This window comes from Drosophila rhopaloa, unplaced genomic scaffold (assembly GCF_018152115.1).
Source record: "Drosophila rhopaloa isolate 14029-0021.01 unplaced genomic scaffold, ASM1815211v1 contig_2, whole genome shotgun sequence".
In the NCBI taxonomy this organism is placed as follows: Eukaryota; Metazoa; Arthropoda; class Insecta; order Diptera; family Drosophilidae; genus Drosophila; species Drosophila rhopaloa.
The window spans coordinates 4,219,615-4,233,806 of record NW_025335083.1 but is presented as its reverse complement, the minus strand read 5'-3'; the positions used below and the strand labels follow the sequence as shown (position 1 = coordinate 4,233,806).

At 45.6% G+C, this 14,192-nt stretch overlaps 3 protein-coding genes across 8 annotated transcripts in view; all 3 read right to left on the bottom strand.

The window, feature by feature from the left end:
• Positions 1–9: 9 nt before the first annotated feature.
• Positions 10–6,349, bottom strand: LOC108042815 (ubiquitin conjugation factor E4 B). The gene is made up of 9 exons (XM_017121275.2): positions 5,976–6,349; positions 5,104–5,418; positions 3,432–4,856; positions 2,375–2,946; positions 1,759–2,155; positions 1,584–1,696; positions 931–1,255; positions 528–870; positions 10–406 (listed from the first exon to the last, which is right to left on the bottom strand). The coding sequence occupies exons 2-9, from the start codon at positions 5,317–5,319 to the stop codon at positions 138–140; spliced, it is 3,660 nt and encodes a 1,219-aa protein (XP_016976764.1). The 5' UTR covers positions 5,320–5,418; positions 5,976–6,349; the 3' UTR covers positions 10–137.
• A 937-nt stretch (positions 6,350–7,286) lies between these two features.
• On the bottom strand, positions 7,287–9,120 carry LOC108042811 (ras-interacting protein RIP3). Its single transcript, XM_017121266.2, has 3 exons — positions 8,052–9,120; positions 7,508–7,636; positions 7,287–7,437 (listed from the first exon to the last, which is right to left on the bottom strand). The coding sequence occupies exons 1-3, from the start codon at positions 8,982–8,984 to the stop codon at positions 7,384–7,386; spliced, it is 1,116 nt and encodes a 371-aa protein (XP_016976755.1). The 5' UTR covers positions 8,985–9,120; the 3' UTR covers positions 7,287–7,383.
• A 1,087-nt stretch (positions 9,121–10,207) lies between these two features.
• LOC108042812 overlaps positions 10,208–14,192 on the bottom strand; it is a 42,985-nt gene continuing 39,000 nt past the window's right edge. For 5 of the 6 annotated variants that reach the window (XM_017121267.2, XM_017121268.2, XM_017121269.2 and 2 more), the window contains exon 7: positions 10,208–13,675. In XM_017121267.2, coding sequence (XP_016976756.1) covers positions 11,582–13,675 — 2,094 coding nt within the window. In that variant the 3' untranslated portion in view covers positions 10,208–11,581. The remainder of the gene's footprint in view (positions 13,676–14,192) is intronic. The other variant, XM_017121272.2, reaches the window with a different exon arrangement.

Genomic DNA, 14,192 nt, shown 5'->3' with positions numbered 1-14,192 from the left:
TAAACTAAATCCTGCACAAAGAATATTTATATTTATATGTAGAAGATAGGTAGACACTAAAACTGCACATTAAACTAGTCCTAGGCGTAGCTGTAGGGGTAGGAGGGGGCTAGGGCGAGTCCGGTTGGGGACGGGGCTTAGCTGTTGTTCCGCTTCCCGCGCTGCTCCCGGCGCCAGGCGTCGATGCGCTGTTTCAGCTCGATGTTGGGCACCAGCATGTCTTCGGTGAGATGCTGCCGGTTGAACGGGTCGGTGCAGCTGTTGAGCAGATGCCTGGTGATTATCGCCCTGTCCATCACCGTCCCGGAGGGAAGCACCACTGGGTCCGACATGAGGGTGTCCATCAGCGGATCCTTGAACTCATCGGGCGCGTCGGCGCATTCATCTTCAGTCTGTTGGTTGGTAACTGCGAAGTAAACGTATACATTTTAGAAGTGTTCAACGAATTGAAACATGTTTTTTGTGAGGATATAATGCAACTTAGATTGATTCTATGTCGTTTTTTCATCTTAATTTTAATCCCGTACCATAGATTTCGTGGGCTCGCTGTGTGAGTGCCTTGAAACGCTCAACCTCGACCGCGGAGCGGAGCGCCAGGCGCTTTATCCTCGATGCTGCCTCATTGCAGATTTGCACGTCAAAGGAGCGCTCGTCGGCAGCCAAGGCCTCAGCGAATCTATCACAGTCTAGGTGGAGATATATATCGAAGATCTGGGCCAGCAGACTGCGTGGCTCCCAGCCGTACTTGGCCGGGTTCTTGACCTTCAGGTCGTTGCACTTGGGTCCGGCCAGCTGCTTCAGATTGAAGTTCAGCATGGAGCTCAGGCGATCAACCAGCTCGGCGCGCATAAACGGTTCCTTAATGTCGCTCTGAAAAGAATTACGAGATTACCTTGCTGGGACTCAATGACGTTCTCAATCTAGACTCACCGTGAGATAGTGAAACAGATCGACTGTCTCCCGAGCCAGTGTCAAGTAGGAGCGGCACTGGCGCTCGTCCGTCGCCAGCTGAGTAAGTCGGCTCTGCTGCTGCTCCGCACTCATCTTGCTAAGGTTCGCCTTATCCGAAAGCAGCTGCTGGGTCTGATGGATGCGCTTTAGGTTTTCCAAGCACTCGTCCAACAAAAAGGTGGTGTCGTTCATCAACATATTGACAAACTTCACAAACTGATTGCCCACTCTCGATTCACAAATGACGGCCTGCCGGTGGATGGGATTCTCCCACATGGATTTAAACAGATGGCTAATATGGTATCTGCAACGAGATAATATTTATTTCATTATTTGTTTTCAATTAGTTTACTTTTGTTTGAATCAAACTAGTCAATCGGGTTTATCGAAAACGAGATGCATATGTTTATAAATTCATTGTAAACTTATTAATTTATAAAGTAATCCGATGAAATTATTGTTAATATATTACATTTTAGCTGGTTATAAAATGTTTAAAGACAGCTGGAAGTGATGAAAGTTGTGTTAAGATGAATTTGCCAGTATTATGTCACTGAAATTATTGTTTTAATGGCTCATTTAAAACTAAGGCAGGCAGGTTGAAGTTCGTAAGGGTTTATTGGCATGCTTACCTTATGGTAAACTTATCGTAAAACTCAGTGCTTTGGCCCGTTGTCTCCACGTCCACATAGAATCTCATTAGGGCGCTGACCAGGGCGTTTTGGGCCAGCTCGTGGTTCCACATCTGTTTGGAGAAGACGGAGCAAGGTTAATTAGAGTCATTAACCTATTGAAACCGGAACATACCGCTGTGTTGACCGAGTTGGCTGGCTTTAGGGAGAACACAAACATCACCTCGACCAGCTTGGCAGTCACATAGGGATTCTTGATGAGGTGCGAGGCGCAGACGCAAGTCAGCAGCCAGGTGATGATCGAGTGGTCAATGCCCTGGCGTATGTCCACATTGGCGTGCTGCATTGTGAACAGGATGAACTCGGCGATGTCGTCGATGTACCACTCGGGCAGTGCAGAAAATGCATCCGTTGGCTTTAGCTGCTGTACTGGCAGCTTGGAGATGAAGGGTCCCTCGATCGGGCGTCCCTCGAACTGGTACAGCATGAATTCGCAGACAGTGGAGTAGAACTCCGTGCAGCGCTGAAGCAGGGCGGGATCCAAGAGCGTAATCTCGCTGCAGGTTTTTGAGCTAGAATTGAGAACAAATTTCAGCGATTAGACTACACTGTTTTTCGAAACAATTGAATTCAATGCTTTGTCTGCCCATACCTAAGTGATAAGATACAAAATAGCAGTGACTCATTAGCAAAATTTGAATAAGTCACCGATAAGAATTTGCAAAAGAAACGAGTCAACCTTCTGATTGCAATATTTTACCCTAAGATACGATTAAAAACTAAATACGCACCGATTGAGCTTGCGTAGCTGCTTTTCCCAGCGCTCCTTGAATTGATTATTACGGTTGGCGTAGCGGGAGTTGACCCAATGGGGCTTGGTCCGGTCCAGCTCGTCGATGAGCTTCTGCAGCTCTTTAATGGCGCGCACCTTCTGGCGGTAGCGCTGGATGGCTGGCAAGTAGCCCAGGTGGTGGGCCTGCAGCGTGAGGAACCAGCACTGCGTCTGGAAATTGGGGTTCTCCACGGGCTGGCTAAAGTCCCGTGCCAGGAAGTTGCGGTACTCCTCCTCGCTGTAACGGATCTTCGTGTCCTGTTCGATGTTGACGAGGGAGTTCTTGTAGTAGTGAAAGTTGGGCTCAATGCGGTCCAGCTTGATCTTCACCGAAAGCTGTTGCAGCACGCTCATCAGGTTGATCACAAACCCGTCCCTGGCCAACAGCTTTTCGTCACTGGCAAACTGCACGCGGCGGTCATTGTGGCGAAGGATTTTAGAGATGTACTCCAGAGTCTTGGGACGGCTGCTGGCATTTACACATAGCGAGTGGAAAACAACGTGCATGTGGGTCCGCATTGAGTGGAGCTCCTGGATAGGTTCGAAAAAAGGCAATCAGTAAAGGGCATTTTAAAAAGCTGCATACTATTGAATAAATACCCCCAAACATTTCCAAAAAGTATAATTTTTAAAACCATATCGGCTCAACGTTAAGGAATTACCATCTTTAAGCAGGCAAGAAGTTGAAGGTTGGGACATGTGGCGGGAAAAATGGGCGAATTCCCGTGGGGCGTCCAAAGTCTTTACCTTAGATTTTACCTGTCTGCTCACAGTCTACACTTTACTTATGAAAAAGACCCACAATGTGAACTTTATGAAAGATACAGTCATTCATGGTTAACTACTACGCTCTCTTTTTTACTGTTCTAATCTAAAGCGGTACATAAATATATTATTTAAAGTTTTCATTATCAAAACCAACATTGTGGTTGTAGTTTTTATGAAAATTTGATAAAGATTTGGGTAATTAGGCTTGGTTATAGGAATATCTGATAACCATTATAAAAGTAACTCACCCATCGCAAACGCGAGCTGGCCGCATCTTCAAGTTTATTCTTGGTGCTGAATTCTGCAAACTTGACATTCTCTTCGGCGAATAGCGAGACGGAGAGGAAGGGTCCCAGGAAGCTGCATTTTACTATTTCCCGCCCGGATATCTTTGTGCAGATGGGCGGCAGGAAGTTTGGCTGTCTGGACACGAGATCGGCAATGGGACGCACATTGCCGACCTTGATGACCACTAGTTTGGCCAGCCATTCGATCTGCTGCACACTGATCTTGGAAGTGCAGATGTTGCGTTGCATTCCGGCAAAGAGGCCCCGAAGCACCTGGCTGAAAATGGCGTCGAATGCATCGCGTTCCTGGTGCGTGTGCGCTATCAAGTCGATGAGGAAGGACTCGCTCACCTTGCCCATGTACATCAGTTCAAGCAGAGCCGACTGATCCATATGGCCGTTGAGATTCTGGTGGATGCGATCGGTGAGCACCAGGACGGTCATCCGCATCACCTGTTCGAAGGCCAGCTGCAAGGCTGGCTGTGTGAGGGACGTCTTTCGAGAGCACTCTATTAGGTAGTTCTCATAGCAGCGGATTAGATAGAGCAGCACGTGGTGCTTGGTAGTGGTCACGATGCTAAGCACCGATGGTACCGCGCAGGCACCTCCAGCCTCGCTACTCGTCGTTTCCATTGGGCCAGGTGCTCCACCGGCAGCCGATTCTTCTGTGGTTGCTGCACCACCGGTGGCTACCGCATTGGCCAGGATCTCCTGCACCTCCGTGTCATCTGATTTGATTTTCTTGGCGGACGAGAACTCCTTATCGTCTGTCAGAGTGGAACCGGCTTCTCCTTCGCTCAGCTCGTCGTTGTAAATCTTTAAAGCCGCCTCCATCAGCACATTTGACACAATGCACTCAAAGTCGAATCTACGACTGGGCTGCTGCTCCAGGAAGCTGGCGCTTTGGGCACATATGATGGAACCGCTGCCATACTCGTTCCATGTGGCATTCAGCAGCCGGGAGAGCAGCTGCTCGTTCTGCTCATCGACGCTCTTGGTGGGGCTGCCCAAAGACTCAACGGCCAATTCATGATTTCCAGCGGAGATCTTGCAGCTCTGCAGCACACTTCTTTTGATACCCTCGGTGGCTGGCAGGCTTAGCACTGACGTCATTTCCACATCTTGCACTGGTGTCGACGCCACCGACTTCATCTCCACATCCATATCCGGTTTGCCGCTCAGTTCCGACCAGGCGGGCGCGGGTGTGGGCGTGGTAGTAGGCAGGGATACCTCCTTGTCGCTGGGCGTGGCTTGGCGCACCAATCGAGACTCGCCAGAGACATTGGTCTGCTTACGGGGTGCCTTTTCAGGACTGGGAGTCAATGGCGTCAAAGCGCCTTGGATGCCACTTCTGGCGGCCAAAGTCCGAAGACGACGGGCACGCATCTGTAAGATTTCGAGTGGTTAGTTTACTTTAATATACTCTAATATTATTAATATGGTATAAGTAAAGGGGAATACAAGATTAGAAAGATCGCATAGCATTTCCTTAAAAAAAATCGTGACTCAATTGCCATCTTAATCAGTTTATATATATATATATATCATACAGTTTTGTTCTTTTTATGTAGATGAATGCCGCTGCACCGTTTACAACCAACTTAAAATAAGTTTCGGGTTAAGAAGTACTTGCCTCTTCTGCGGTTAATTCGGCGACCACAACTGTCTCCGCCGGCTGTTGTGGCTGCTCCTCGGGTTTGTCCTCCTCCGTCTGTTGCTGCTGACATGGCACAACGGCCTGCTGAAGCTGGGGTTGCTGAAGCTGCTCCTGATCCTGGTCCTGATCTTGGTCATGCTCCTCATCCTCCTCCTCCTCCATGGGCTTTTGTGGCGGCTCTTCTTCCGGCATTTCTCGGATCCGTTGTGAAACAATGCGCAGTTGCTGCGATTTAGTTTTTCCTCTCTGTTTTTGTTTGTTTGTGGCGTAGTTTTTCCGCCGATTCTTCTCCTGCAAGACGGGAGGCGATGATGTGGGTTAATGAACCAAACAAAAGCACGCGCAGTCGACAAATAAAAAACAAAGTCCAGCGGTCAACGTCAAGTTCAAGACGAGACAATGCCGCCATCACCTTCACCAAAACCAGCACCAGATGGATGGCCGTTTTCTCTTTGTGAGCAACTACGCACTACGAGGATGTATTCGACGGAATGTGGCATATCTGGGGGCCAGGACAACTGACCTGCCGCAAAATCAAAATCAAAATCAGACGCAGATCGCCCGAGGTTGACAAAAAATGCACTGCTGCAACTATTTATAGAAGGGGATTTCGAGCAGGGTGTACTGCACCTAGAGGTGCAGTAAACAATATCATAACATATGCGAATCGGATGGGGAAACCTTATATAATGGAAGCCGATCGGCAGGGAATGGCCAATAAATAGACTCCCCCTAAAAGTAATCTGCGCATTTGAGGAAGCAAGTAAAAGACACAGAATCGAGATATATAATCGGGCAATAAGGGTGAGTGAGGAGTCGGGGGTCGCGGGGTTCATGTGTGCACTTACCTGACTCTCCGGACTGACTTTCACCTGCTGCAAAACAATTTGTTTATGTTCCGGCTCTAAACTATTGCATTTTACTGCCTGGTCCCAGAATTTCTGTTTAGCAATTCCCGAACAAACCTCGACTGGTGACCACGCAAAAAATTTCTCTTTTGTTCCGATTTGAGGATTGGTTATCGGGCCCTATATTGACCTTATATTTTGGAACGCCCAATTGCAGTCAAATATCGAAACGAGTGAATCACTAGCAACGCTCTGGACTCAGCAAATGTGGCACACCGCCGCACCGAGCTCCAACAAAATTACTTTTAATATTTAGGTTTCGCGTCCGTTGTCGAACTGAGTTTAATTTTGGCCTTCTCCCCGACGGTCACTCTAGCCCCTTGTGCGGAGTCAGGTCGATGGGCTGGGCACACTTAGGGATGGACCGCCAGGCGATAGTTGCTTTAACCCTTGATAGGGCCGGGTCTTTACTTTTAATATATCAATGGTGCGAATTTAGAAATAGTTTTCGTTTAACAAACGTCTGTTCACTAGTTTTTAATTTGTTGAAATGTAGAGTAATATTTTAAAAATGTATGGCATTGTTTTTTTTTAGGTAAAACAAGGTATACAAAACAACATTTTAAATTTTTGTCTTTTTTTTTCACAAAAATGACAAAATTTAGTTTGGATCAAAATAATTGGATAAGGCACCACCTTATCTCTATGTTTTTAACTTCACACAAAAAAATAAAGGCAAATGGTAACATTGGCGTAATTCAGAATTGAATACAAATTTATTATATCGATAAAAGCAGGCTGGATAGGAACCAACCAAATAAATATTCAAAAGTTATTCAAACATTGACATTAATGACACATTAACGGAAGACAATTTCGGAAAGTCGAAGTTTAAATATCTTGCAGTCATGCACTGCACAGCTATATATTGGATATAGGATATTGGTCAACTCCAAAGATGGATCCCAAATTATAAAAAAACACTATAAAGGTAAAAAAAAAACAGCAAGATATACGTATAATTGTCCAAAAACAATCAAATATATCACATTTTTGCGCGATACAGCTACAAGATAACGACGTCCGATCGAAAAGGTTTTTCGATATGATCTGTGTGCACATATTTGTATATTTGTTTGTTTGCGAAAGGTACAAGTTTTTGATGCTGGTCATATACTTTATAGAGTCTGACCAAAATTAAAAAACCCTCTGAAAGGATATAAAAATGTTGCAAGAGCAACGATTAAAAAACCATACCATTATGAAAATATTCTGTCCAAAGCAACTACAATAAAACTACATACAGTACAGTTATTTTTGTTCAACAAAAGAAAATCATTTACTTCATTTTACAAAAATGTTACTTATGTGGAGCCTAATTAAGAACCTAATACCTAAGTAGCCGCTACTAGAAATCCGTGTATCGCTGTCGCAGACTCTGCCGTTTGGCAACGTGGTGCATCTGTAAAAAAAAAAGGTTCATTAAAATTACAATGGTTTAAAATAGTTATAAACTGTGGAAATAGACTAACCAAACGCTGTTGACGTCGTTCTCGATTTTTTTCGTATGCCTTGAGCAGCGAGGGACACGTACGCTTAATAAACTCCTCCGACTCCCAAAAAAGTCGGCCCTGGTTTTCGGAGCGCAAAAGAAATTCGACCTGTAAACGAATGGTAATAGAAAATAAATTATTTGGGATTTACTGAAACTCTTATGATATTCTATCCACTTCAATCAAAAACTTTACAAAACGATTTAATTAAGTATTCGGCTTTACACATTTAAATCATTAAAAATTGTTATAATCTGATTTATGGGTATTAAAGATTAAAAACCATAATTATTATTTTAAATCCAAAATTTGAGTATTTTGTAAGCCTCATTTTAATTAAGTTTTAAGAAAGTAAAAATGTTTTTTAAAGAAAATAACCATTAAACAGACTTAATATTAAAATTTGAAAGTTAAAACCCGAGCATGCCTGTATCTTTTTTTTAAGTAAAAAAATACTGGTAACTCATGTGAAATTAAACCAAAAAACTCGATAGTGTGAACCTAAACTACAGTGTAAACTTGCCTTGCCCGCCTTAGTCTCCTTGCCCAGGATTCGTTCAATGCCATTCTCGGGCTTGATGCGCCTGAAGAAGTCCTCGTCGTTGAACTCAGTGACCACCTCCTCGCCAACTTCGTTCAGCATGTCCTCGATGCTGAGCAGTCCGTCCTGCAGCCGCTCGCCGTTCTGCTCAACGCGCTGTACGAATGTCAACGGGTGCTGCTTAAGGTAATCCTCCGCCTCGGCGATCGTCTTGGCTAGGTCGAACTCCTCCTCCGCCTCCTCCTCTTCGTCCTCATTGTCCTCGTATTCCTCGGCCTCGCCGTCCAGCTCCATGCCATCGCCATCACAGTTTGCGCCGCTGGGCGAGGAGGCCCGTTTCGTCTGCGTGGAGCGTCGCTTCTTTTTCACCCAGGTGCCACCGTCGTTCTGCTTGACGTCTGGATGGAAGCGCACCTTCTTCACGCGGACGTTGGACGCGGTGGATTCTGTGTCTGTAGTGGAATTGTTGGAGGTCTGCGGCTCTAGCAGGCTGCTGTTGCTGGAGACGGACGTGGATGCCGATACTGATGCGCCGGAACTCTCGGCCAGAGTAGTTTCCTTGAGGTTCTGTGAGATTAGCTTGACTTTCGTCTCGAAGGCAGTGCAGGAGGATGTGGGCGAGTTGCTGGCCGGATGTTCTGGTGGGGTTACGCTGCTTGGCGGACTGTCGCCCTCGCCCCGCGTCCCCGCCGCAGCTTCAGTCTTTTGATCCGCCTGTTTTCCAGCTCCCGCCTCGGCGCCCCCTTTGTCCATCGATTCCGCAGCGGAATCCCGGCTGCAGTTGTCCAACTCCTCAGGTGAGGCCATTGTGTCCACATTGGAGTCCCCCGTCGTCTCTACCATCACACACTTGATTTGCATAGATTTGTCCAGCGAGTCACTGCCAGCCGAGTCATCGTTGGACTTGGTATCCATGTGGCTGCGGCTACGGGCGATCTGCGTTGGTTCTCTGTCGTTTGGGGTAGCTGCTACAGTCCAATTTTGGCTAAATGCATCGCAATTCAATTTTCTTCAAAACTTTGTTTAGAGCTGGGTCAGCCACTCACGCTAGTATCGATACATCGAGCATTTGGGCATCAGGGTTTTAGTTTCGATAGTAAGCGATAGCTCTTAAAGTACTCTCCACACTGCCTCGCGTTTTCTATCGAGATAGCAAGTGCTTGCTTTATTCGATTATCCTCCACATTGTGCTAAGGCCACACTGCACCACTCTGCGTCGAGTTATGGTGTTATCGAGTTAAGGTCCAGAATCCGTTTTTTTTAAATAGGCTTAGCATAGGAAACTAGTATTTTGCAAATGTGTAGTTAGGCAGAGTTTCGCCAAATTTTGCAAAACAAATGGTGACGCAAAAATTCCTGTAATTCATACAGAAAATATTGTTTATTACTTTTTTATGAGATGCCACATTTTTAATTTAAGTACACATAGCAAATTGGAGACATTTCCTCTAAAAAGTTGTATTAAATTATACAACTCATTATTGCCGCTGTTGTTCTTCCCATTAGTAATGATCCTTCCAAAGCTTAAACGGTCGTTCTGCCTGAATAAAGTTATGAAGAAATTAACTCCTAGAATTTGCAGGCATTTTCTTTTTTAAGACCATTAAAATTAAAATGAAAATGCTTTTATTTCCATCATTCAAAATTGCCAGAACATTATTTTATTTTCAAGTTGACAAAGTTTGCCTAATATACAATTCCATTCAATTTTTCACTGGTCTGAGGCCTTACATTTTTGGGTATGAAAATTTTGAAGGCCAAAAGCAAAGCAACAGTAATATCGATAAAAGCAGATGATTTTGCCGTTAGAGCTTTGAAAGCAAAGGACGACTGTAACTATTGCTGGAAAAGCAGCAGTTGCTGGCAACAACGTGAAAAACATAAAAGTTTTCTTTTGGAGGTTTAAAATTCTCTTAAAGTTAAAATGTTATACAGCAGCTGACAGATACAAATAAAACGTTTTATTTTATATTAAATTTTTTTCTTTTGCTTTGCTTTTATTTAAAAAGTTGGTCGCGCTTACAGCATCAGCACAGCATTGATTTTCGTGCTATGATCCTTTTATTCCTTGCTCATAGCTCTTTAAGCCCTCGGCTTAGGAACTTGATATACTCAACATATTTAAACACGTTCAGTTGTAAATGCAACTTGTGTATTTTTTATTTGATTTCTTTATTAACAATTGTTTTTTGTACATTTTTCTCTGTTGTAATTTAATGCCGTAAATCTTCGTGTGTGTTGGTGTGTGTGTAAGTGTTGTGTTTTTCTGTGTGCGTAGTAAAGAAAACTAAGTTATTTACACTAGCTTTAAGTTTAAATGTAGTTCAATGTTAAGGACTATTTAGTATATAATATATTGTGTGTATAGATATCGGTATCGATATAAGATGTATATATGCATATCAAAGGCGGTTGCAGTTATATCCAAGTAAGTTTCTGTATACATATCGCTTTTTTGCGTTATCTTCTGTTTTGATTTGCTTTGTTTTAATGTTTCCTTGCTTTAAACTATTTAAATATGGCCCCGCTATTCCACATGTGTTCTTTTCGTTTGCTTAGAGTTTATGATAACATTTTGTTTGTAGTGTTTACGCTTACACTGTACTACAAATACGCCGTTTGTTGGAAAACAATCGTAGTAATGATAAGAACATAACTATTCCTTAGTAGAACTAATAACTAATTTTAACCGTGTGCTGCACTTGTACAAAATAATATTGCAAATATTGCAAAAATTTCCCTATTCTCTGTTGATTTTTGAATTGCATTTAAATTGTGTTTGTTCTCGCAGCAGCTGTGTGTAAATATATATATTTATAGATTTATATAGTATGTATATAGTACCATATTCATTGCATGATATACGCGCTCACTTTCTTTTTTTTTCATTTACAATTATCAATAATCACAGTTCCCATTCAAAACATAAACGAATTAATTATAGCAAGACTTAATTTTGAATTTATCTTTTTTCCCTATACAAACTTGATTTCTTTGAAACGCTTTTGGATCTTGCTCTGGTTGGGTTAATTCTTCTTGTTACATTTTGCTTATTTAGCCAATGGTAAATATAGTGTCTACATTTTAACGTATGCTTACAGATTTCTCTCCGATAATTTACATTACAATTAATTTAAATTACATTTTGCACCGTTCTATCAAGTAAATACAGTAAGAATTCAGGGTTTGTCCCGTTTGTAAAGTATTCGAATTTTGTTTGATTTGATAAATTATCGATACGTAAGACTAACTTAGGGCTTACAACTAAACAAGTTTTAAGTGCAGGAACATGTTCCAACTAGGTGTGTATATGTGGTTGTGTGTTAGTGACAATAGAAATCTTTGAAAGGTGCCTAAATCGAATCCCAAACTCCATAAAATCATACCCCAAAAAAAAGAAAACATAAGCAACAACAAGGTATAAACAAAACCAAAACTCACTTAAGGCTAGACATAAGGTAAACTTAGGTGTTACGTGTTTAAACATAGTAAAAGATTGGACCTCTGGAGGTCTACTTTTTGGAAATGACTTTGCCAGTCCTGGCATTGACCAGTATCATTTTGTCCGGTGTTGGGGGTCGCTCCTGGGCCTGGGAGTCCTCCGGCTGGTTGGCACTTCCCCGGAGGATCCTTCGGCGCAGGCGATCGCTGATGTTCTCGCCTTTCTGCGACTCCAAAGTGGCTTCTTCCTGTGGTGGCTTCACACTCAGGCCGCCCTCGTTCTTGTACAGAATCAACTTGGTGCTGGGCTTCTTGGCCGGCGGTTCCTCCATCGCCTCGTCCGCTGGCTCTTCATCCAGGCTGCCCTGCTCCTGCTGCACATTCGCATTCATCACGTTGTCCTGGTTGTTGTTGTGCTCGGTCTGCTGCTCCTTGCAGGCACTGTTTTTATCCTCTGGCTCCCGCTCCACGCTGATCTCGAGCTGATCGTAACAGGTGTAGAACTCCACGGACTTCAGCTTCTCACTGGCATTGAAATGCAATGCCGTGTGCTCCTCCATTTCCGACTCCTCGACGGCACTGTAATCGCAGTGGGCACACTGCTGGCAGCCGGGCGATGGAGTATTCACACAGGCATGCTTCTGGAGGTGCTGCAGCAGCTCCTCGTGTTGCTGCGTCTCGAACGGACAGTGGAGACAGCGTTGGGGAGCCGGGACCGACTGGGGCATGTCCACTGATCCCGCATCACTGCTGGCATCCGCTGCCAAATCGCTGGTGGCCACGGAGGCACTGGTCGACGGCGTGGAGCTGCTTCGTCGCTCTTCATCTTCCTCCGGGGCGTCACCCTCGATTTTGGACACCGATGATTCCCGTGGAATGGCCACCACCTGGCCACCGCCCGACTCCAGCTGCTTCTTGAGCAGGGAGTTCTGATTATCATAGTTTCCGGTGGAGGAGCTCACCCCCCCTCCGGTGGTCTGCTGCAGGAGCTGCAAGCTGAGCTCATTGTCCACCACCCAGATGGTTTCCGGACCGGTCAGCTGCAGCAGCTTGGGGGCCGGGAACTCCACATCCTCCTTGCAGTTCTTGTACAGCTGCTGGCACTTCTCCTGGTAGTGGGACATGTGCACGGCCCGGTGCAGTTGGAGCAGGGTCTCCTCGGCTGTGCGATACTCGCAGTAGGCGCACACATATCCCTGATCCTCCGACTCCTGGTCGTTGTGGGCCAGCAGGTGCTCCTCCAGCTCCTGCTTGGCATTGCGCTCGTCATTGTGCTTCTGGGCAAATCGAGCCGGACACCTGGGACAGTAGCTGATCAGCTTGTACTGGTATTCCGGCGGCAGTTGCTGTGGGTTGAGCTCTGCATCCGAGGCGGCGTCCAGTTGCAGCTGGGACAGATCAATGGAGAGTGGCGTGGAGGCGGGCAGTTGTTGCACCTGCTTGGCAGCAGCGGCCAGCTGGTAGGCCACACTGAAGTCCAGGCACTGGGAGGGAGCTCCTCCTCCTCCGCCCACGGATGCTCCTGCCCCAGTGGCCATCTGCTGCTGGTGGACACTCCTCATGTGGCTGCTCAGGTGCTGCTTCTTGGCACAGACAAAGGTGCACAGCCGGCACTCGTATTGCGTGGGCTTGTGCAACGACACGTGGTAGTTCATCTGGGACTTGCTTTCCGAGATGTAGGGGCAGACGGGGCACTTCTGCTGCTTGCTCTTGGTGTTGTTACCACCGGCGCCGCTGTGCTCCGCGGCCGAGGGCAGCCGGGTGATCTCGATCTGGTCGTTCTGCTGCAACTGGAGCAGCTCCTCGGCACTGCTGCTGGCCACCTTGCAGGCTGCGGCCCAATAGGCCGCCGCCACCTGGAGATCCTGCTGGGAATTGGCCGCGTTCACCACCGCAGCGGCGCTGGCGGAGAGCGGCGAGTGGAGGAGCTGCTCCAGCTGCTTGGTGGTCATCAGCAGCTGGGCGTTGTTGTTGCTGGCGGCAGTCGCATTGGTGCCGGACTTTAGGACATTGCTGGTGGGGTTGGACGGGATGTGGGACTGGGACTCGTTGCTGGCACCTGCTCCCAAGGGTCGGTAGATGGGTGGTGCGTTCGTCGAGCCACTGGCTCCTCGCTCAAGGGTCTCGATCCGAATATCCCCGGAATGCTTTAAGCGACAATGCCGCTGTTTGGGGTAAATCAGAAATAGATAGTCAACAATTAGTACAACCTCAAAAGGGGGTAATTGCATTCATCAAGTGTCCTTCTGTTTTCATGTATGTATATGTGTGTGTGTGTGTGTGAGAGTGTGTAAGTATTGAGTATCCCCTTTTCAGGGAATATCTATATATAACCATGAGTTTAGCCCAATCGAAAACCCTCGCACCGTAATGGGAATCCCTTAAAGGTTAGCTTTGGTTTTTATTTTTTATGGTGTCATGGGTTTGTTTTTTATCATGATTTTGGATTTATGGATTACATTTAGTTCGAGAGGTAAATAGAGCAAGCAAGACTTTCACCAATGATTTTCTTATAGATAATAATCGTTTATCGTATAGAGTATAACAAAAGCAAGACCAGACACCACACATTTAAACAGGTAAAATCGGGGGGTAAATAAAGGGGGTACAAGATTGACTTTGCATATTTACCAGCGCAGCGCAGGGACTACGGACACAGATGGAGTGGTGAGATGGGTGGCG